Source organism: Nelumbo nucifera, chromosome 8 (genome assembly GCF_055504915.1).
Source record: "Nelumbo nucifera cultivar China Antique chromosome 8, China Antique-T2T, whole genome shotgun sequence".
NCBI lineage: Eukaryota > Viridiplantae > Streptophyta > Magnoliopsida > Proteales > Nelumbonaceae > Nelumbo > Nelumbo nucifera.
In genome coordinates this window covers 20,562,307-20,583,960 of record NC_142656.1, presented here as the reverse complement: position 1 = coordinate 20,583,960, position 21,654 = coordinate 20,562,307, and the positions used below count along the sequence as shown (strand labels likewise).

Below are 21,654 nucleotides of genomic sequence, written 5' to 3'. Positions count from 1 at the left end.
TTTATACATATATATGTATGAATGTGTATTATTGTATATGTCAATAATTTTAAGTTTCAATGTAAAATTTTATTAAACCATGAGTCTTGGAAATAAGAACATATGACATGAAGAGAAGTAGAGAGAAGTGAGATAAACCCAAACTCAACCTAACCCGAAAACCCAACTCAACATGGCCCGGTTTGTACTTAGAATTGATTGATTGATTGATTATCAGTTTTTCAAATATCATTCTTTTTAATATCATAGTCCCATCTTATAACAATTTATAGTTTCAATTCAAATACATGAATATATATGACATAGGACAACTGAAGTGATAATGCCCCTTTTAACGCCCCTATGCATATAACCCGATGTAGGGTTTCCGTTTTAAATTAAATCCACCCAATCAAAGCTCTGGAACAAAATGCCAAACTTCGGAACCCAGTCTTGTTCAGAAATTCTCAGTTACAAATTCAGGAGTTCGGATCACCAATTCAGCAGGTCTTATTTTTATGATGAGATGTGCGGTATTAGATCATGTTGGAAGAGTGTTGGAATATATTTTATTGCCAGGTGGTACTATGTTTCATCTTTCACGCACGTGTAACGTGTTTCTTTCCCTCTTTCGATCATGTCTAATGTGAGCATCTCTTAAAACGTCTATTCCACGGTTTCCACCGACGGCCATGGCCAAGGCTGCCACAGTTTTCCCACCTTTTCTTCCTGCCAAAAAGAAACAAGTTTCACATCTTGATCCATTGACGGGACAACTCAATCCGCACAACCAAACACCCTCAGACACCTACAATTATCCAGGACATTCCCCGCTATTATAGAAAAAGTAAGCCACATTTTCGTAATGCACCCTCTCAGACAGAAACACTGTATCTGTAAAAGGAAAAAAGGAAAAATAAAAAAAATCAGACTCACGCACGTCTCGCAGTCGGCCACGTTTCTTCTCAACTGACCTATGAACGGAGGGCCCCACTTACAATTATTGTTTTCTTTATTTTCAAAAATTATGATTTAGTCCCTACACACACTCCCTCCCCTCCTCTCTCTCTCTCTCTCTCTCTCTCTCTCTCTCTATTTTATCAAAATTTGATTTATTTTTTCTTTCTTTTTAATGTCGATTGGAGCAGGGAAGGGCAGAAGCCGTGTTCTAAGCCCTTTCTCTCTCTACTCTCCGTCCTTTCTCTCCTTCTCTCTCCTCTCTCTCTCATGATTTGTTCCCGCTGTGGAAGATTTTTTGTGGGTCTCTTCCTCGAAGAGCCTCTCGTCTCGTTCTCGTTGTCGACGAACCCCCCGATGTTGACCTGAATATCTCGCTTTCCTCCGAGCAGCCCTCTTGAAAGTTAAGGAATTATTAAAAAGAAAAGAAGGAACGATAGAAACCCTAGGAAAGAAAGGCTTCATCGAATTTGTATTTCTCTTTCTCTCCTTGTTTCTTTTTCCGTCAAAGAAGAGGCCAGTGATCGGGAATTCAAGATCTGTGAATCGAGGCTCGAAGTTTCGCGGATTTGAGGTTAGATCTTGGATTTATGCTTCGTTTCGTTTTGGTTTCTTCGTTTTCTGGTTTTGATTGTGTTGTTCTAGGGTTGTGCCGAGTTTTTTTTAGGGTTTCTATTTGTTTGCGGGTGATTTAGGGTTTGTTTGGTTGGTGTTTTGCAGATCTGGCTGGAGGAAGTCGAGATACGGTAGATCGGTTAGGGTTTGGGGGGGCTCTATTGCTTATGGTTTGGTTAGGATCTGGTTTTGAAAGGCCTGCTGTTTGATTTCGCTGCTTCTCTGCGAAAATGTCGATTCTACCCAAGAGTGATTCGATTCACATCAGGGAGGTGTGGAATGATAATCTCGAGGAGGAATTCGCTTTGATTCGTGAGATCGTGGATGATTACCCGTACATCGCCATGGATACCGAGTTCCCTGGGATTGTCCTTCGGCCTGTGGGCAATTTCAAGACCAGTTCTGATTATCATTACCAGACTCTGAAGGCCAACGTTGATTTGTTGAAGCTGATTCAGTTGGGGCTTACTTTTTCGGACGAGGCGGGGAACCTTCCGACATGTGGGACTGACAAGTATTGCGTTTGGCAATTCAACTTCCGTGAGTTCAATGTCAGCGAAGATGTTTTTGCGAACGACTCAATCGAGCTGCTGCGCCAGAGCGGGATTGATTTCAAGAAGAACAACGAGAAGGGTATCGATGCGCAGCGGTTCGGAGAGCTCCTCATGTCATCAGGGATTGTGTTGAACGACAGCGTGCTTTGGGTGACGTTTCACAGCGGATACGATTTTGGGTACTTGCTTAAGCTCCTGACGTGCCAGAACCTTCCGGATACGCAGGCTGGTTTCTTTACCCTGATAAAAATGTATTTCCCAACTGTGTATGATATCAAGCACCTCATGAAGTTTTGCAATAGCCTTCACGGTGGCTTGAACAAGCTTGCGGAGCTGTTGGAAGTGGAACGGATTGGTATCTGTCACCAAGCAGGGTCTGATAGTTTGCTTACATCTTGTACATTCAGGAAGTTGAAAGAGGCTTTCTTTAATGGCCAAACCGAGAAATACGCAGGTGTTTTGTATGGTCTCGGTGTTGAGAATGGACAGAATACTCATTGAAAAGCAAAAGATAACAAAAAAATAAAAAAAAGAGAACTGTTTGTTTGAACATCTTGGTGTGAGTCTCCCTTCTCTCTATGTACACCATTGGCAAAGCTTCTTAAGTTATGAATTTTCTCCTTTTCTTTTTTAATCTTTTACTATGGGATTTTTGTGGAGAATGTTGTGGAACTTCAAATAATTACGCCACATACACTTAAGTAATCTTAGCGAGGAAACGTAAGTGCAATTAGCATTGTTCCATAGAGACGCTTGGAACTCAAAAAACGTTGTTTTGAGGGGTGGGGGGGGGGGTTGAGGTTGGCGTGGGCAGGGGTAAGGATGGGGATGGGTGGGATGGGGTCGTTGCTTTTGAGGTCTTGGGTGAAATTGTAATAATGAATGTGGTGAAATTGTACTTAAGGCTCAGTTTGGAAAGAGTACAAATACCAATATATACAACATACCAAATACAAGGTTTTGCACTCTAATATTTGTATTTGTACTCCTTCCAAACTGAGCCTTAAGTACAATTTCACCACATTCATTATTACAATTGTATAGGAGCCATTGTTGATTGTGGAGCGTGTTGCTTCATTCTTATGTAATAGTTTTTGGCTGAGTCAATGATAATTGTATAGGAGCCATTGTTGATTGTGGAGCGTGTTCCCTCATCCTCTGTAACAATTGTTTTATTTTATTTTATTTTCGTTTTTAGACATTAGTTACAGTTTTTTCCTGATCATGGAGCATTTTGCTTCATCCTTATGTAATAGTTTTTGGCTGAGTCAATGATAATTGTATAGGAGCCATTGTTGATTGTGGAGCGTGTTCCCTCATCCTCTGTAACAATTGTTTTATTTTATTTTATTTTATTTTCGTTTTTAGACATTAGTTACAGTTTATCCTTTATTGATAAAAAAAGAATTGGTGAAGGATCAAGTGAAGCAATTGGATGTGAGGATGGTGATTTGTTTTCGAGAAGCAGAAAATTCTTTTGATGGCCTTCTTGGTGGTTCAACATTAAACAGGAGAAGGTGGTATTTCTGTTTATCTTCCCTGGAATGGGTTGCAATATGCCCTTGTTTTAATTTTGTTTCTAATTGAAAATTTAATCTGAATTCTAAACTTTGAAGTATGACTAATCATAAAATAAAAATAAAAAATAAAAAAAAAACTTTGAAGTATGTCATGTTGGTCTGCTCTCTGCCTTGTAGTTCTTTTAAGATTTTTTTTTTTCTGATCCAGTGTGTGTCTTGTGCTTTCTGTTTTTTTTTTTTTTTACTTTTTCAGATGATATTATCTAATTTGTTCCCCTTAAGTGAAATTTATCATTAATTACTTTTGTTCAGTTGGGGCATGCTGGTGGTGGAAATTGATAATTGCCTTGTTTTTGTTATATATATTTTTTATTATTAGAATCTACTAGCATCACTTTTTAAATCTCTATGGAACTTAGATCGTAGCAGTGAATTTCATGTTTAAGTGGTCTAAAAGTATTAGTCCTTTATATTAGTCTAGATAGTAGATACCATTCTGCTTACCTGTCATGTTTCAGCAAAGTTACATAAAAATTTCAATAACCTGGTGAAGAATTATGTTCCTAAAGAGTTATTCAGATAATTGCCTTCTGTTTATATTGATTATCATTTTATTTTGTTCTACTTGGCATTTGCTTTATTTGTTACATGGTTACTTTTTCAGATTAAATATCTCCTCTTTTACTGCATTTACATATATAGCTGATGAAGTTCTGAATGTGTAAGTTGCTTGATGACCAAAAATGTATGGATAAGTTGTTTTCTCTCTTTTGATATGAAATAATTCTTCCTGACAAATTTGATTTATCTTTTCATCAAGCAGGTAATTGAATTTTGTATGCCAAATAGTAATAGCATTTTTTATAATTTATTCGTTATTTATAAATTGCTTTGATTGTTACTGATCTTTCTTCTTCTTCTTCTTTTTCTTGTTTGTTTGTTTGTTTGTTTGGGGGGGGGGAGATGTTACAGGTGTTTCTGGATTCTAAGGGGCCATTCAGTAACCGCTGAAATTGCTGAACTATATTCTTTTGTATTAGTGGATAAAATAATTAAATAATAAAATACTCAAGGGTATAGTAATCTGCCCAACTTCAGCTGTTATCAAATGGCTCCTAATAGTTCTTTTCTTTTGTTCAATAACCAATCATTTAACTAATTAAATAAAGGGGAAAAGTACAAGATACAACCCATCAATAGGAATCAGCAACTCTATTTGCATCTCTTTGAATCCATAAGATTCTCATTTCCATATTTCTTGTTAGCCATCTGAGTTTCTTGATTTTATTTTGTAAGCCCAAAGAGATGCACCATCCTTTTGCAACCATCCAATCACTGTCCCTGAGTCACCTTCAATAATTAACTTGTTCAATGCCCTTTGTGCTCCTTTCAATACCGTCATTACTTTAGCCCTTAGCCTATACTGGTTGGTGTTGAAAACATGCATAATAGATCTGGATAAAAGTAGTTGGAAAATCCTCTATAGGGGCGTGAGGAATACTGGAGTTCCTCTTGGCAGAGTCTGGGAAATGATAAGATTGGGCTAAACTAGACTTGTTTATCATCAACAATCTCATTTGGGGTCAATTATCTTTGACCTTGGTGCAGCAGTTGGGTTGCTCCATTGCGACCTGGGTGACCAGGGTTCAAATCTTGGAAACAGCCTCTCTGTATGTGCAGGGATACGGCTGCGTACATCTCTCCCTCCCCAGGCCCTGCGTTGGTGGGAGCCTCGTGCACTGGGCTGCCATTTTATCTTTGAGGTACCGTTGGGGGAAACTTGCTTGAATTAAATCAAAGTTAGAAGGGGATGTGGTACCTATAGGGGTGTCAATGGACCGGATTTGGGTTGGACCCCATCCAAATCGCATTTAAATTGGACGGGTTGGATGGTCCATGCTTTGGCATTAGGTTGGACTGGTCCGTATTATTTTGGTCCTAAGTAATTGGTGGACCGAAACGGACGAAGTCGATTAGTCCGCAAACCACCTGAGGATCGATTTTACTTCAGACTCCAACTCTCCAAGTCTCGAGCCTAGGGTTTCTCCAAGGGAACTCTCTCCAATGGCTCTTTTTTTTTTTTTTTTTCCCGACGGTTCTCTCACCGGCGAGTCGGTGACTATCTCCGTCAGTTTGCTTGAGCTGCATGTACAGAGAATATATTGTCTTCACTTCAGACTCCAACTCTCCAAGTCTCCAACCTAGGGTTTATCCAAGGGAACTCTCTCCAACGGCTTTTTTTCTGATGGTTCTCTCACCGGCAAGTCAGCGACTATCTCTGTTAGTTTGCTTGAGTTGCATGTGCAGAAAATGTATTGTCTTCACTAGCGACTATCTCTGACATTTTTTCTCTCCAGCAGTTTCTCTCTAACATTTTTATGTCCACCAGTTTTCTCTCTCCAACGGCCATCTCTCTTCTGTAAACTGCAATCAATCGTTGAAATAGGTAATATATCACCCCTCAGTTGGCTTCCTTGATGGCACAGCTCTTCTGTCTTGTAGTCTACTTTGTTATTTGATTCATTTTTGAAGTGGTTGTCTAATTGTGTTTGTGCCCAGTCTAGTGATGTTTAATGGTGCTTTGTCTTAGGTAGTATCGGTCTGTTTTCTATTTCTTTTTTTATAGAAAATTCAAACTTAAGATGCCTGATTGTTAAGTAGTGGTTGTTCCGGCCAGTTGTTTGCTATTTCAGTTCCACCAATTACAAACATCTTTCACATCTTTTGCTTTTTGAACCAAATCATGAGCATCTCTGGTGAAAGACCTAGATTTATATACAAAAGTAACCTTGGTCTGTTTGTTTTCTGTTGTTGTGTTGCTTTTCTTTAGTTGTATTTATCCTTTTTTACAATAAAGATATTGCTTACCCAAAAAAATAAAAAAAACTGGATTGTTCAAGCTTTTCAGGCACTGATTGGCAATAAAAAGTAGGCAATACATCCATTTTTTACAGTTGACAAACCAGAAATAGAGATACATTTTTATCTGAATCAGAGGGTTTTCTCTTTTAGTGAGAGATTGTAACAGAATAAAATTCACAGTTTTTCGTTTTAGGAAATTTATGGGCCATCTTGTCATTCCATTGTAGGATTGCATCTAAAAACATCTAGAGATGATTCTCAAAATATTGAAAGAAAAAGATTAAGGGGGTGTTCTATGTGAATTATTTTTTATGTGAGTTCCAAAAACAAATGACAACCATCTGGTTTGAAAATAGATTGGGTGTGCATGTGTTGTTTCCAAAATTGAAAGATGAAGGGGGTGTTCTATGTGAATTATTTTTCATGTGGATTATACTAGTCCAATCCAGTCCAGGTTGAATAGTCCAATAAGATTGGATTGGATTGGGCCAGTCCAATAAGACTAGCTGAATGTAAGGATTATTATCTGGCTGGATGTGTAGTGATGGAAGGTGGTGGTACTGTGTGGGTTCCTAAATTTTGCAAGTCTTCTTTGATTGGGAGCTGGGCTTTGTTTGTGAGGTTTTGCAGGTCTTAAAAGATAGACCAGTCAAGGAGGGTCAGCTAGATATGTGGGGCTAGAAGTGGAACACGAGTGGAGAGTTTTCAGTTATTGTTCAGTGGTCATTCTAGAATTGCAACAGTAATATACTTTTTAATTTACTGCTTTTTTTTCAGATAACATGATTGATTAGTTTTAGTGAACTATCCATTGCATTCTTAGGAATTTTGCCTTGTTAATTGCTCTGTTTCTTTGAATGTGTCTTAAATGTTGTCATACTCACTCTAGTTATTCTTAATTTCACTAAAACAGGGAATTAAAAACTAAAATTCAGTTGTTTTCTAAATCCCATTTCTTGTATTTTTATATAAGAAGAATTTATAGATGAATTACTAATCATATAAAAAAGGGCTACTAATTGGTAAGATCCTTATTAAAGATCTTTTTAGACTATTAGAAAATTCTTAATATAAATCCTTCTTTGTCCTCTGCCTCCAACACCTACCTCCTGTGCTATGATATTTTTACTCCAGAGCCAAAAGGGATACCAAATAGAAGATGTGTTCCATTAAAGATTGCATGTTCTATTCTGTCTAATTCATATTGTTGTCTTTGGCTTTAATCGTTTCTGCAACACCCTCATAGTTCAAATGTTTCTGATTCCCAAAACCATTGATAGAAGTAGCACACATGAACCACTTACTACTCAGAGAGTCATAGATGAGCATCTCACCTACCTAGTCCATCATCTGTCATGTGATTCTGTGACAACAATAACATGGTTGGGTTGCTGTCCTGTGACAGCAATATCTTTGGGGTTAACAAAGAAAAGATAAAATAAGGCAGAGCTTCTAGTCAAAACAGTGTTCTCAGACTTGGACTGCACAGAAAATCAGACCAGAATGCTGATGGAGTGATGGGTCATGGAGCTCATGGATTGGTTAACTAGTAACCAGGTCAAAATTCAAGGTTCCTGACATAGATCATGGAGGAGATTCTACTAACTTATTTGAACTGTGCAAGTTGGATTGAATCAAATGGTTATTAGATGTGAGTGTTGGTTGTTTCTTGTAACTTTGTGGTTTAATTGGCTGATAGAGTAGTCAATGCAAAGTTCATTTTCAAATGGTAAAACATATTGTTTGAAGTTGGGTAGCTTGAGCATCATGTCCATAGCCGTTTTCCACTGATTAATTAATTCTTTCACTTTCTATACATTTGTTTTACAGGAATTGCAGAACTCAGAGTGATGATGATGACAACATTTTTTTGGGTAGTTGTTTCCTCCAAGTAAACTGTGTTTGGAGACTTGGGACTGATGATGATGATTTGTTGTAACACAAATCTTAGGTAATAAATTGGATAAAGGGTTGGATGATCTTGACAGCAAAGATTCATGGTGATTATCAATTTAATATCTTGATTTTCTACCTAAAAAATCTCTAACTCTATGGTGTGACCCATTTACTGTGTTTTTTTTGGTGTGGGTCCTCACTCCTCTCCCTATTAAAATCATGTTCCTGGTTTGCCAGAAAATCAATTCCCTAGTCTCCTGCCCTAATTCCTAATTTGACGTGTAATTGGAGTTGGATTTGTTTGGTGGTCTAGCTGAAATTTGTTTTTTCTTCACAGGATAAGAGTACAAGGAGATCGTTCTTAACTGCATTTCTTTTGTTTCAGGACTATGGTTTCTCAGAGAATCGGCAAATTTCAGGAGAAAAGCATTTGGGGTGTGTCCATACACCCACACAGAGTGCTCACATTATTTGGGGTGTTCATCATGGGGAGTGTACCTGGCTAGTGGCTCCTCAAGAAGCAGGAAATAGAAAGAAGAATCTGTTTGGATTCAATTGATAAGTAATAACCTGCATAAGAACAGTATGCAGTAGTTCTTGTGTATTCTTTGGTTAAGAACTTGTCAAGATGGTTGGAATTTGGTTCATCTTTTGTTTGTTTGTTTTTTTTTTTTTTTTTTTTTAATGTGTGTTAGTATTGAAGAATTAAATTCTAAAAGATTATATTAACAAACTCTTAATATGGAATGAAGCGTTGCATTTCAATCTGGTTTGGACTGTAAATCTGTAAATTTTAAACAACATCCATGTTTCATTTATAAAGCTTCATTTAATTTGGACCAGATTGGGTCCAATTTGGTCCATTTGCATTTCAATTGGACTGGATTGGATCCGGTTTGTATTGGGTTTGGACTGGATTTGGTCCGGTCCATTTGTAAATGGACCAATATCGGACTGGATTGGATTGGACCAAATCCAGTCCAACTGACAGCCCTAGGTACCTATATGCAACAAATGAGTAAAACACTCTCTGGTCAGCAGTGCTGGACAAGATCCTAACAAAGCAGAATCTAGTCAGAAGAGGTCTACAGGTGGCAGATTTGGCTTGCCCTTTATGTAATGGTTATGTGGAGTCATCTAGCCGTTTACTGATTCAATGCAAATATACTCGTTGGATCTGGTTAAGTCTGGTAGGTTTTTTTGATGTAAAATGGTGCTTCCTAGCTGAATTGAAGGGTCTCGTTGAGGCATGGCATCTAGAAGGTTTAAGTAGAGCTGGAAAGGTAGCATGGAGCATACTTCCCTCGGCAGTTTATGGGCTGTGTGGAGTGAAAGAAATAGACATCCTAGTTCTGTCTTTGATTTGGAATTTCTTTTTGTAAGGAAAAGTTAATTGTTATTGGGCATTGGGCTGTAGGGAGCAGAATTGTATATCCTCTGTTCGGTTTGTCATTGTAGAGGAGTTTTTGTTGGCTTCTTGATTTAATGGATTACTTTACATTACAGTTCTCACAAAAAAAAAATGTAAATTGGAATTTGTTGAAACCTTCTTCCATAACCCAGAAGTACTCTTTTCTTTTGCTTATTGATTCTCTATGATCTAGTAAAGGGAAAAAGAAAGGTTTTGCTTTTTTGAGGGAAGAATGCTTTAATACTCTGATCAAAAGGGGAAGAACACTTATATGGTAACTTACCATGTCAGCAAGGGACATGCAAAGGAAACGGAAAGTAACTAATAATGGCAGAACTGAATGACAATACGAAGAGCAAAATCAGAAAAAAATGTTCATGAGTTTATGTTGTAGTTCTCCCAAGTGTGGATAGATAGAAAGATATGGCTACATCATGTTGTTTGCTAACATTGAACTGTTACAACTCGTGTTGCATGAGTCCTGATCAGATAAGCATGTTGAATTGGTGAATTGTAACCTTATGTTTTTGATGAAAGATTGGTAACCTTATGATATTATGATAAGGTTTGCTAATAATCGTAGAAAGAGTAGCTTTTGGGACCCTATTGTTGAAAGATTTGCTAAATCTTGGTACTTGGAAGAAGAGCTATCTATCTTTGGGAGGAAGGATCACATTAATAATGGCTACATTAGCAAATCTGCCTATTTACTTCATGTCAGTGTTCAAGATGCGAGTGAGTGTTGGGAGAAAATTGGAAAAGATGATGGACTTCTTGTGGGAGCTAGGGGACGATAAAAAGGATCATAGAGTTAGTTGGTAAGTGGTTTGTAGGAGTAAGGAATTTGGTTGCCTAGGACTAGGTAATTTACTGCGAAGGAATGTGGCTTTATTGGGTAAGTGGCCGCGGAGATTACCTATGGATAGAGATAAACTCTGGGCTAAAGTGGTGGTAAGCATTCATGGGCTTGCAGCTGATGGTTGTGATGCTGGTGTACACTGTAGGGATATTTGTGCCTCTCCCTGGAAGGCTATCCATGTTGTATTGCTGTTGTTCTTACCCTTTGTCAGGTATGACCTCTGTTCTGGAATTGATATAAAATTCTGGGAACAAGTTTGGGTGGGGAGCCTTCCTTTGAAAGATAAGTTTCCTTCTTTGTTTGCCCTCTCGAGATACAAAGATGAGCCTGTCTCTACTTTCCTCGTCCCTTCAAGTTCAAGTTTTGGATTTGATTGGGATTTGGGATTGAGAAGGGGTGTAAGGGTTAGAGCTTACTTAATGATGTTTTGGCCTTGCTTCAGCTCCTAGATGGGTTTTTTTTGGACCCTTTCATCACAAACAGTCGGACCCTTTCTCCCTCTGGTGTTTTCTCTTGTTTCTCCTTTAAGGCTCCTCCAATCCAACCCTCTAATAGCTTGGGCTCTCTGTTTCCTATTAAGGAGGTTTGGTGTAAACCTATCCCTCCAAGAATTGTGGGCTTTTGTTGGAAGGCCTTCCTGGAAAGAATAAATACTTGTGATCTATTCCAAATGAAAAGACCCAATTGGAGCTTATCTCTACACTAGTGTGTTCTCTGTAAGTCTAATGGAGAAATTTGCTTCCATCTATTAATCTCCTGCTGGTTAATTCTGTTTGGGAGTGGTATTTCTCTTTGTTTGGGTGTAGGTGGACTCACCCACCTAATGTGCAGAGCCTGTTTACCTCTACTTTCTTTAGGTGTCCTAAGAAGAGAGGAAGAATGTTGTCGAGTCCGGGTGACACCATTTTTTTCCATAATAAATATATAATATTCACTTCATTTATCGAAAAAAAAAGAGAGGAAGAGTGTTGTGGAGATGTGTAAGAGCTGTGGTGAGCTGGACCATATGGGAAGAATGAAAGCCCAGAATTTTTTCCAATAAGTAAAGAAGTAAAGAGGGGATAATTGAGACCATTTTGATTAGAGTGGTTCATCGGGTGAAGACTGGATTTTTTGCTGATTTCTCTTAAGTTGATATTATGAATAATTGGAAGGAAGTACTTAGCTCAGATTGTCATAAGACTGATGTAAGACCTCTGTGGACTCCACCAGATAATGATTTTGTCAAGCTTAATGTTGATGGGAGTAGCGCAACCTAGGTCCTTTTGGTATTGGTGGTGTGTTAGGAATAAGGAAGGAAAGGTTATCGGGTTATTTTCAGGTCCAATTGGTGTGGGAGACTAATTAAGAGCTGAAGTTCTGGCTGTTGTGGAAGGTGTGCAAAAGGCAAAGGATATGAATGTGAGCATGCTGATTATAGAAGGAGATTCAAAGCTGGTAGCGGACTGGTTGGAAGAGGGAGGAAGTGGCTTTTGTATCTTCAATGGTGAGAGGAAGAAACTTAAGTGGTTGATATGAAACATTGAAGTGAAATTCAGCTGGGTTGAAGGGACTGCTAATGCTTTTGCTGATGTTCTTGCAAAACAAGGGTTGGGAAGAAATTAAATGTTTTTTTGGCACAATTTTAATTTGTACCATACTTATTATTATAGCGAGGAGAGGTAAGAAAGGTTACCCCTTTGTTGTGTAATTCTTCTCTAATTTAGGCCCCGTTCGCTTTTCGGTAAGTTACTTACCTGGGTAAATGCAGTTACTTGGGTAAGTTTTCCCTAGGAAACACTTATCCAGGTAAGTGCATTTACCTATGTTCTTTTATTTCTCATATAAATAAGGTAATGACCATTTTAGCCATAAAAATCTATTATTAAAAAGGGCATTTTTGTCCCATTCAAGTGTTGGCAACTTTCCCCCTAGGTGGGAAAGTTATTTACCCACCTAGGAGATGGGTGTCACTTACCCGGGTAAGTGATACCCAGGAAAATAAACTTTCCCTGGTCCCCACATAAATCTGAAAAAAGAACATGGGATTCTTGGTCAATGGGAACCAAAATCCCATTGACCAACTTTCCCCCCTCTCAAAATCCAAAAAAAGAACGCCCCCCTTAATGAAATGCTATTATTGATCAAAAAAGAAAAAAAAAAAAAAGAAAAACAGAAACTTGGTGGTTTGACTATGTTCATGTGGGCTGGTGGTGGTAATACCAGTCAGGGGCAGAGCTCTCTTGCAGAAGTCTATAAAAGGGACAGAGGGAAGGCCTGAACATAGTATGTATTTAGGCAAAGAAATTAAGTCTGGAATCATGTTTCAATGTGGAAGAAAGGGCCCTACATGGAATGAAATGTTGGAACAAGATTTGTTTAACTGATCCAAGCGGATAGATGAAACTGTGGTGATGATTCTCAGGTATTGTGTAAATAATGGTTTGTCTTATTTTATATCTTATGTAGAGACTTACCAAGAGCAACTCAAATATCTTAGGAAGTGTATTCTTGCCCAGGTTGTTAAATTTAGAGACTTACAAGACGGAATTCCATGTAGGTGTTATATGCTCTGCATGGGATGCTAGATGGTTATGGGATTCAATATAGAACAAAAATCTTTATTCAGTTTGGTGATCCAAGGAATTAATTTTATATGTTGAAGATGATTTTTTCATTCAGATTTTATTGCTGCAAATGTGCTTTGGGACCATAGTAATGGCATACATCAATCCAATTGAATGAATGATCCTATAACATGAATCAAAATTTTGGGAAGTGCAGAAAATCCATATATGTGAGCATGATGGCTTTAGAAAATCCATATATGTTGGCAAGTGGGCATGGCAAAAGTGATGTGATGGTGGTTTTAGAAAAGAGGTAGTACAAGGTTGAGATTCAAGAGATTGTTATAGGTAAGGTGGGTGTGGAGTTGGGCAGTATAAGATCAGCAAATCTGGGCATTACCTCGTTGGAGAATAGAGGAGATGCCTAATTGTCAATCTATTGGAGAAGAACATGAGAAAAGAAAACAGAATTTAGAGTTAGATAGAGATGCTAGATGAGTTGGAGAGAGAGAGAGAGGAGGGAAGGGGTTTATTTGAGGAGAATTAGAAAAAAGATTTGTGAGCATGATGGCTTTAGAAAATCCATATATGTTGGCAAGTGGGCATGGCAAAAGTGATGTGATGGTGGTTTTAGAAAAGAGGTAGCACAAGGTTGAGATTCAAGAGATTGTTATAGGTAAGGTGGGTGTGGAGTTGGGCAGTATAAGATCAGCAAATCTGGGCATTACCTCGTTGGAGAATAGAGGAGATGCCTAATTGTCAATCTATTGGAGAAGAACATGAGAAAAAAGAAAACAGAATTTAGAATTAGATAGAGATGCTAGATGAGTTGGAGAGAGAGAGAGAGAGGAGGGAAGGGGTTTATTCGAGGAGAGTGAAAAAAAGATTTGATTTTAAGGCTGAATTGGAGACTATTGTAAAAAATAGAGGAAATATGTTGGAGTTAAGAATCTAGGTGTAGATGGTTATAAGAGACAAGAGTCCTTGCCACACAGAGACAATAACTATGCAAAAGTTTCTACCCTTGCATGGTAGAAGTTTTTGGAGAACGGGTTGGAGAAGGTTCCAAAGAATTGAAGCCAAGAGTTTTCTGTTCGAGGAAGTATGAATCAAAGGAAATGATGCTGTGAAGATTGGGGAGAATAAGACAGTTGCGGTGTTTTTGGTAGGGGAAGTTATTTGGTGGTTCAAAGGGTTTGTAGATGACCCAATTACTCTTGGAGAGGGACTGAGGAAGGAGAATGGAGATTAGTGAAACTGTGAAAGAAATCAATGAAAGGAGTTAGTTGCAGAAAGGAGTAACTCAAAAGGAAGATTCATAGCGCTCTAGGAATTCTTTGGTCAGGGAAAGAAACAATTAGTTTGCTTCCCTGAAGGGGGAACACAGGATGGAAGGAATTTTCAAGGCACTTGCAAGAGTTTGCAACAATTGTGGAGAAAAATCTCTCAGTTTCTAAAGTAGGGCAAGAAACCTTTGAGAACTTTGGTATCAAAGATGATAAAAAGGAAGATGGAAAGCTTCCAGTATGAAATAATTTGGGAGGGATCATGGTACTGAATAAAGGAAAAATCTTTGGAAGAATCGCTTAGTGGTTTCAATGAAAGAAAAAGTTAAAGATTGGCGCACATTTGGAGAGGCTGTTAGTAATTTTTTGAAGTTGAAAGGTTCATTAATGTTTTAACTCCATCGATGAAAACGAAGTGCTTCTTGATATCTTGGAAGAGGAGGTAGATGTAGCAGCCTCTTCAATCCAAACGAAGTTAGGCCAGGATTTAATCTCACATTGGTGTCCAAACTCTAACTTGAAGAATTTATAGTTTGATGATAGTATAATGGTAAGGATTTTGAGGCTGCCTTTTTGACTTGTGGCAACAATCAACATTTGAGTCAATTGCTAAAGCTTGTGGAAGTTGCCTAAGAGGTGCCTTTGCCAAAGACCTTCACTCAACGTTAGGGAAAGTGGTACGAGTGAAACCTAAAGCTATTCCAAGGAAGATGGAAGTTTTCTCTTATGACATGTTCCACAGTATTTGGCCTGCAACCTCTATTGAAGCTATTCTTAGGGGTGCAAATGGATCAGATCATGATCTGATCTGATCTGAGATTTGGTCCTATTTGGTTGAATTCGGATCACCCATGTTCGGATCTTCGGATTGGATTGGATAATAGGATTCAATCAGAAATTGGATCGGATTCGGATCACCCCTATCCAATCTGAGAAGATCCGATCCGATATATGTTATATATTTATAAATATAAATATATGTAATACATATATATGTTATTTATTTATTTATAAATATATTATTTATATTTTATTTTTATAAATTTGTTATATTGTTTATTTTTTTTATAAAAAACCTGTATATATATGATGAAAATGATTAACAAGTACTTGCATTTTTTGTTTATTCTTTATTTAAATTGGTATATTTTATTTTTCTTTTAATAATTATTTATTTTTAAAGAAAACAAGTCGGATTGAATCAGATCCGAAGATCCTGACTTACTTGTAGGATTCAAATTCAAATCGAGGTCTATCAGATCCAATCGGATCCGAGATGAACAATGTCAGATTGGATTCGGATATACCTTGATACGAATCCGATCCGTTTGCATCCCTAGCTGTTCTTTTGAATCGAGGCCATAAGTTGGAACACGAACAGGTTGAGAAAGACAAGCTTTGTGGCAGGGCAAGATTGGAAAACTCAATTTTCTTGGATTCTTACTTCCAATTTATTAAATGATGCTAAAACTTGTTAATACAAAAGGATCAGTTCCATTCTCCACAGGTTACATATGTTACAATAGCGCCCAAAACAACTATTGCCAATATACCCCTTCTGCTCCATCTTGCTAATAATGGTGATGCTAAGAAACTTGGAGTGCAGCCTGGTAGTAGAACTTTTGTGCAAGTATTAATTGATGAGAGAAACGCCACTTGCCCAGATTTTTTTTTTTTTGATAGGAAACGGCAACTTTCATTAGATAAAACCATAAGAAACAACTGTCACCTTCCAAAGTAAAAGGTGACCCCTGAATAACAAAAATCTTACAACACTGCACAAAACAAAAACTCCCGATTCACCCCCTGTTTTGCAAGGTAGTCAGCTAAAGCATTTGCTGACCTCCTAGACCAATACACTTTTGCATCCAGCTCCCTTGTGAGGCTCAATAATTCCCTTACCTGTTGTCTAAGGGACCACGTTCCCAAACTGTTTGATTGCAGCCATCCTACTACTAATTTTGAATCCCCCTCCACTTCCAACTGTTGGAAACCCAATTGTTTGGCCCATCTGAGCCCCTTGAGGAGCGCCAAAACTTCAGCTCTAAGCGAGTCCCCCAACACCTATTGGGCCAGAATACAGAGCTAGGATTTTTCGTTCCGCATCTCTAAATACACCCCCTATTCCAGAAGGTCCAGGGTTCCCAATAGAGCTGCCATCAAAGTTCAGTTTGACATGACACTGCAAAGGAGGGGACCAAACTTCTTGTATGGTAGGTGATGAAGTAGAAGATCTTGCTAAAATATTTGAGCCTCTAATCAAATCATCTGTAGAGACATCCTTGAACAATTCAAGAGTTTTCAGCCAATGTACTGCCTTGATGGTGATCCCTTCAATTACTTTAGGAGTTGATTTTTCTTTCCCTTGGAAAATCCTATTGTTTCTCTCTTCCCATACTGCCCACAAGATAGCTGCCCTCGTTGTTCTTCACATCACCCTTCCTTTCTTCTTTGATTGTTGGAAAAAGTTAGGGTCAAATAAATCCGCTACACTTGTGGGAGGATTCCACCTACAATCAAAGAGAGAGGAGAACCAATCAAATTAGAGCACTAAAAGGACAAGAAATTAGTAGGTGATTCACTGTCTCAGCATTCCTCAAACAAAGGCTACAGACATGAGGTGACAAGCACCAATTTGGTCTCTTTCTTTGAAGCACCTCCAAGGTATTGATTTTTTGGAGAAACACTTCCCAACAAAAAGCCCTTACTTTTGGGGGGACAGGAGTGCTCCAAACTTCTTTAACAGGAAAAGAGGAAACCGGGTTAGAAGGAAGGACCAAAGCATTGAAAAACGAAGAACAAGAAAAACTACCTGTAGAAGTTTCTGCCCAAACTCTACTGTCCGGAGAGGAGTGGTCTAGAAAAACTGAACTTAGAAGAGAAAAAATATCAATTGCTGACTTCACTTCTGAGTCCCTCAAGCCTCTCCTTAGTCCCAAACCCCAAGAATCCCCAGAAGTACGAAAAGAAGAGATAAATTGAAATTTTTTCAAAGAAAGGGAATAAGGTTCGGGAGTCTATCCTTAAGAGGAGATTCCCCAATCCACAAGTCCTCCCAAAAAAGAATTTTATTACCCACACAAGCATCATCAAGCAAAGGGAGCTAGATTGACAGGTTTTATGGGGGGGGGGGGGGGGGCTAGGTAACAATCTGGACCAAGACAAGGTTGATTTGGGTGGGGACAGGGATGTGTTTAAAGATGGTTTGAGTAGCGAAATGGTTGAAACAAGAAAATTAATCCTTGAATTGGGAAGAACCAGTTTAAGTGGGTTGGCTCATGAAGCACATGGTATTTTAGTGAGTCACATGAGCCAGTTGGGAGACACTAGGGACAATGTATCGTTGTCCCCAATCGAGGCCCCTGCAAATAGAGCAGACATTGAGAGAGGTTTAACCTCTAGATGAATTTTCACAAGCCTCTATCCTTTGTTCCTTGCAAAACTGGTCCGAATACTGATGGAAAAAGCAACAAAGAAATGGTAGTGGCTCAGAGGAAGTTGAGGGGGTGAGAGAGTATTAGGTGGAACCAGGTAAACAAAAATTGTTGGATGGAAGCTCTTCTAGAAATGGGGGTGGAAAAGGATGCATAGGTTTGTCCTCTATTGACTCCAGGGCTCTATTCAGGATATAATTGTTGAGGAGTTGCCACTAGGTTCTCAAAAGTCCAATAGTGATCAATAAGTATATTATGAGAAGGGGAGACTGTTGAGGAAGTGTTGAAGGCTGATTGTGCAGGAATGGTGGTGATTGGAAAAGTTAACTCAGTTGACCAGCAAATGATAGTCAGACTGAGGAAAGAAAAGCAGTATCAAAGGAGCTGGGAGGGGATAGTCCAGATTGTGGTGAAAAGCTTGAGAATAATGAGTGCAGGAAAATAGGCCTGAAATTGTATTAGAGAAAAAAAAGTATAGAACAAGGCCAATAACAGATGGGAAGGAAGCAAAAACATGGTTGTAGAGGGTAGGGATGGAAATGAAGATGACATTACAAGTGAGCCTTCTGAGGAAGGTATTATCACTGATGAAACACCTGAATTTGGGAGATCTCTCAACTTGGAAACATTGGTGAACAAAACAGTGGAGGTATTTCTGGAACTAAGGTGAAGTTTTGGGAGGATACTTGGTGGGGAGATTCTCTCTTCATTGCAAGCCATTCTTATGGTATATAACATTTCAAATGCCAAAAATAAACCTATTGCTGATATGGCAAATTTTGATGGGAGGGGGTTGCTATGGGGTTTGGGGTTGAGAAGAGCCTTGAGAGATGTTGAAATGAGTTAGATGATCACTTTACTTGAAACTTTACAAGATGCAAGCTTGATCCCGGCCAGGTAGATGACAGTGTGGAGCCCGTGTGTCAATGGGCCTTTATTCATGTGCTTCTTTCTTTAAAACCTTTCACCAATCTCCTAAGATTCATCCTTTCCCTGTTAAAGTACCTTTGGTTTAGTCAAATTCCCCTAAATTGATTTGTTGGGAAGCTGCCAATCAAGTTACTGATACCTGTAAATGACTCTAAAGGAAGTGGGAAAACTGGTATTTTTTTTCTGTGTACTCTGTGCTTGAGAAGTGGGGACAACACCAACCTTATTCTTCTATGTTGTAGTTATGCAATCTAGGTATGAAAATATATTTTCAAACTGCAAATAGTTTTGAAATGTAGTACTTGGAGACAAGATTTTATGGCAGTATGTGCTTGCAATAGTATTTATGGGGATTGTGGAATGAAAGAAACACTAGAATATTTGAAGAGAAATTTATGAGAATTGTTGAGCTGATAGATCTCATCAAGGTTAGAGTTGCTCATTGGCCTTTGACTTGTGATGAATTCAGAGGTGATTCATTAAATGACCTTCTAAGGGAGTGGCAAATAATTACTGGATTTCATGCTAGCAGGCGTCTAAGTTGTGGAAGTTTGTATAGCTCCAACTATGACTATGAGCAGGCTTAAATTTAGTTTTGACAGCTGTTGTTGGTAATCCGGGAGTTTTAGGTGTTGAAAGGGTAGTAAGGCCTTTGATGGCAGCATTATGCTTAACATCTCTGGTCCAATTGGACTTGGCAAATCCCCCTAAGGGCGGAGTGATTCAGGGATTAAAACTGATAGCAATGATGAGATTGAGAGGTGGAGGTAGAGGGACATTGTGAACCATTTTCTGCTGGATGAATATGCAAGAAGACTTCCTTTGGAAGTCCAGGCCAATGGTTAGATAGGCACAAGTTGGGACCAGCATGAATAACTCGTTCAATTGTGTTCCTAGAAGTGCAAATTTTTTGGCAGACTCCTTAGCTTAGCAAGGGAAGGGGTGTAAAAAGATAAATTGATGTGGGGATGTCTGGGGTTGGATTGTAATTTGTCAGAGTTGTATTTCTATTATACTTGCTTTTTGTGCTCCAGTTTGTGTGGAGATTGCTTTGTAGGCAGTGTGGAGGTTTGGCATTTATAAAACTTGTCTGTTTTTTATCAAAAAAAAAAAAAAAACAAAAAAGCAGTGTGGTTAAAAGATCTAAGGGATCTTGTGACAAGGATGTGATTCTGAAAATGCAATTCAATTTTTCAAGGATGGAGACGAGCAAGTCAGTTGTCCAAATTAAGAAGAGTTTGAAGGATGGTCTAAGTTAAATGTGGCAGAGTCGGTAAAAAATACAACTAATTTGTTGGATCAGCATGAATCTATATCAATGGGTTGTAATCTGAATCACTTCTAGTTAAAAAGGTAAACTAGATTTAGATGGGTTAGTTGATAAGGAAATTCAAATTGGAAAAAAGTTTGAGTCTGTTCTTTTTGGGTCGAGAATAGAGCGTGAAATTCAGGTTTGCAGTCTGTTCATGATCTTGGGGATGAAGCATCTGATTAGAATGGTATGGAGTTGTTCCAATTTGGATATAATGAGATTGTCTTCAGTTGTGGTGTTTCCAATTTCCGTTGAAGAAGTGGATTGTATGTTCTGTACTTTTTTTTGTCTAGCTAACTTTAAGATTTATTAATAATGAAAAGGAATGATAATTACAGAGAAAGCTCAGGCCAACAATGCTGCCTGATGGCCCTGACCCTTAAGACCTGAAGCAAGAACTCCATGAGTCCCCAAAAGAAATGCCCTCTTTTTACCCTTTTGTTTTGCTAATGCATCAGACGGTAGTTTTGTTTATGCTTTTGTTAGCAAGTTTTTGATGTATTTCTTTTGTTTGATTTTGAAGAATTGTATAAAAGATAGGTCTAAGAGTAGGTTGTTTGGATTATTGGGTTTGTTGTGATTTTTCTTTGGTTGTTTTGGGTTGGCCGTTGGTGCCCGGGCCTCTGGCCTCAAAGCTCGTATACAGTATACTGCTTGTATATTCCTTTTCCTTTTCTTTATAAATATTTTATTTTACTATAAAAGAACCCATATATGTAACAAGAATGGCCAAGGCAGTGAAGTTAATTTTATGGGAATAGCTGAACAATATCTATTCTTTTTTTTTTTCGGTAAAAAAGATATATTCTGATCTGTTACAAAACAGATTTATTCTTCAGTTGGAGGAATTTTGTCAATGGTTATCTTTTTTGCTGGTCCACATAATTCTAGTTTTAGGAAGCCTGATATTTTGGTAATACGGTTTGTTTGGGTAGTTTAAGGAATAACGATTGAGATATTTTCTTTGCTCTTTTTTAAGTTTTGTTGTGGTAGTGGTAGTTGAACTTTGATTGCTCTTGTCCACTGCCCTTTTGAGTTATACTGCCTAGATTTTTAGGTTCTAAGTTTGAAAGATACAGTATAATATCTACTCCAAGTTGGGCTCTGTCAAATTTGTTTTTTGAAGTTTCTATATGAAGGTTTGAGTAGGGAAGGTAGAAGCTTGCTGGCAAAGAGATCCTCTATGTGGATCAAAGAAATTAATATCATACATGGCAGAAGTGATGTGGAATTTGAACTTTGGATGATAAGCATATGACCAAAGAAAAAAATATGGAACTTTGGGTAAGAAACAACTCTAAGTTGAAAAGCTTCAAGTATTTGATTTGAATTCAGGGGTAGAGAGCTAATTTAGAAATCTCAGTGAGATCCTATGTTGACGTGAGATAAAATGCTGCAAGGAAGATTTGACCTTGATCAGAATATAATTCTAAATAAATTTATTATATAAAACCTAGATAGTTGCAATATATATAATGGGTTTATAGGACTTT

At 38.1% G+C, this 21,654-nt stretch overlaps 1 protein-coding gene and 1 long non-coding RNA gene across 3 annotated transcripts; both read left to right on the top strand.

Moving 5' to 3' along the window:
- The first annotated feature begins 1,231 nt into the window (after positions 1-1,231).
- On the top strand, positions 1,232-2,739 carry LOC104610704 (putative CCR4-associated factor 1 homolog 7). Its single transcript, XM_010277446.3, has 2 exons — positions 1,232-1,510; positions 1,657-2,739. The coding sequence occupies exon 2, from the start codon at positions 1,782-1,784 to the stop codon at positions 2,604-2,606; it is 825 nt and encodes a 274-aa protein (XP_010275748.1). The 5' UTR covers positions 1,232-1,510; positions 1,657-1,781; the 3' UTR covers positions 2,607-2,739.
- Positions 2,740-3,629: 890 nt separating this feature from the next.
- Positions 3,630-9,119, top strand: LOC104610703 (uncharacterized). 2 transcript variants are annotated; one of them, XR_016079380.1, is made up of 3 exons: positions 3,630-6,071; positions 8,318-8,487; positions 8,769-9,119. It is a non-coding gene; the product is annotated as an uncharacterized LOC104610703 (long non-coding RNA). The 2 variants fall into 2 exon arrangements; XR_737480.2 differs by having other exon boundaries at positions 3,637-6,071; positions 8,318-8,438.
- Positions 9,120-21,654: the final 12,535 nt, after the last annotated feature.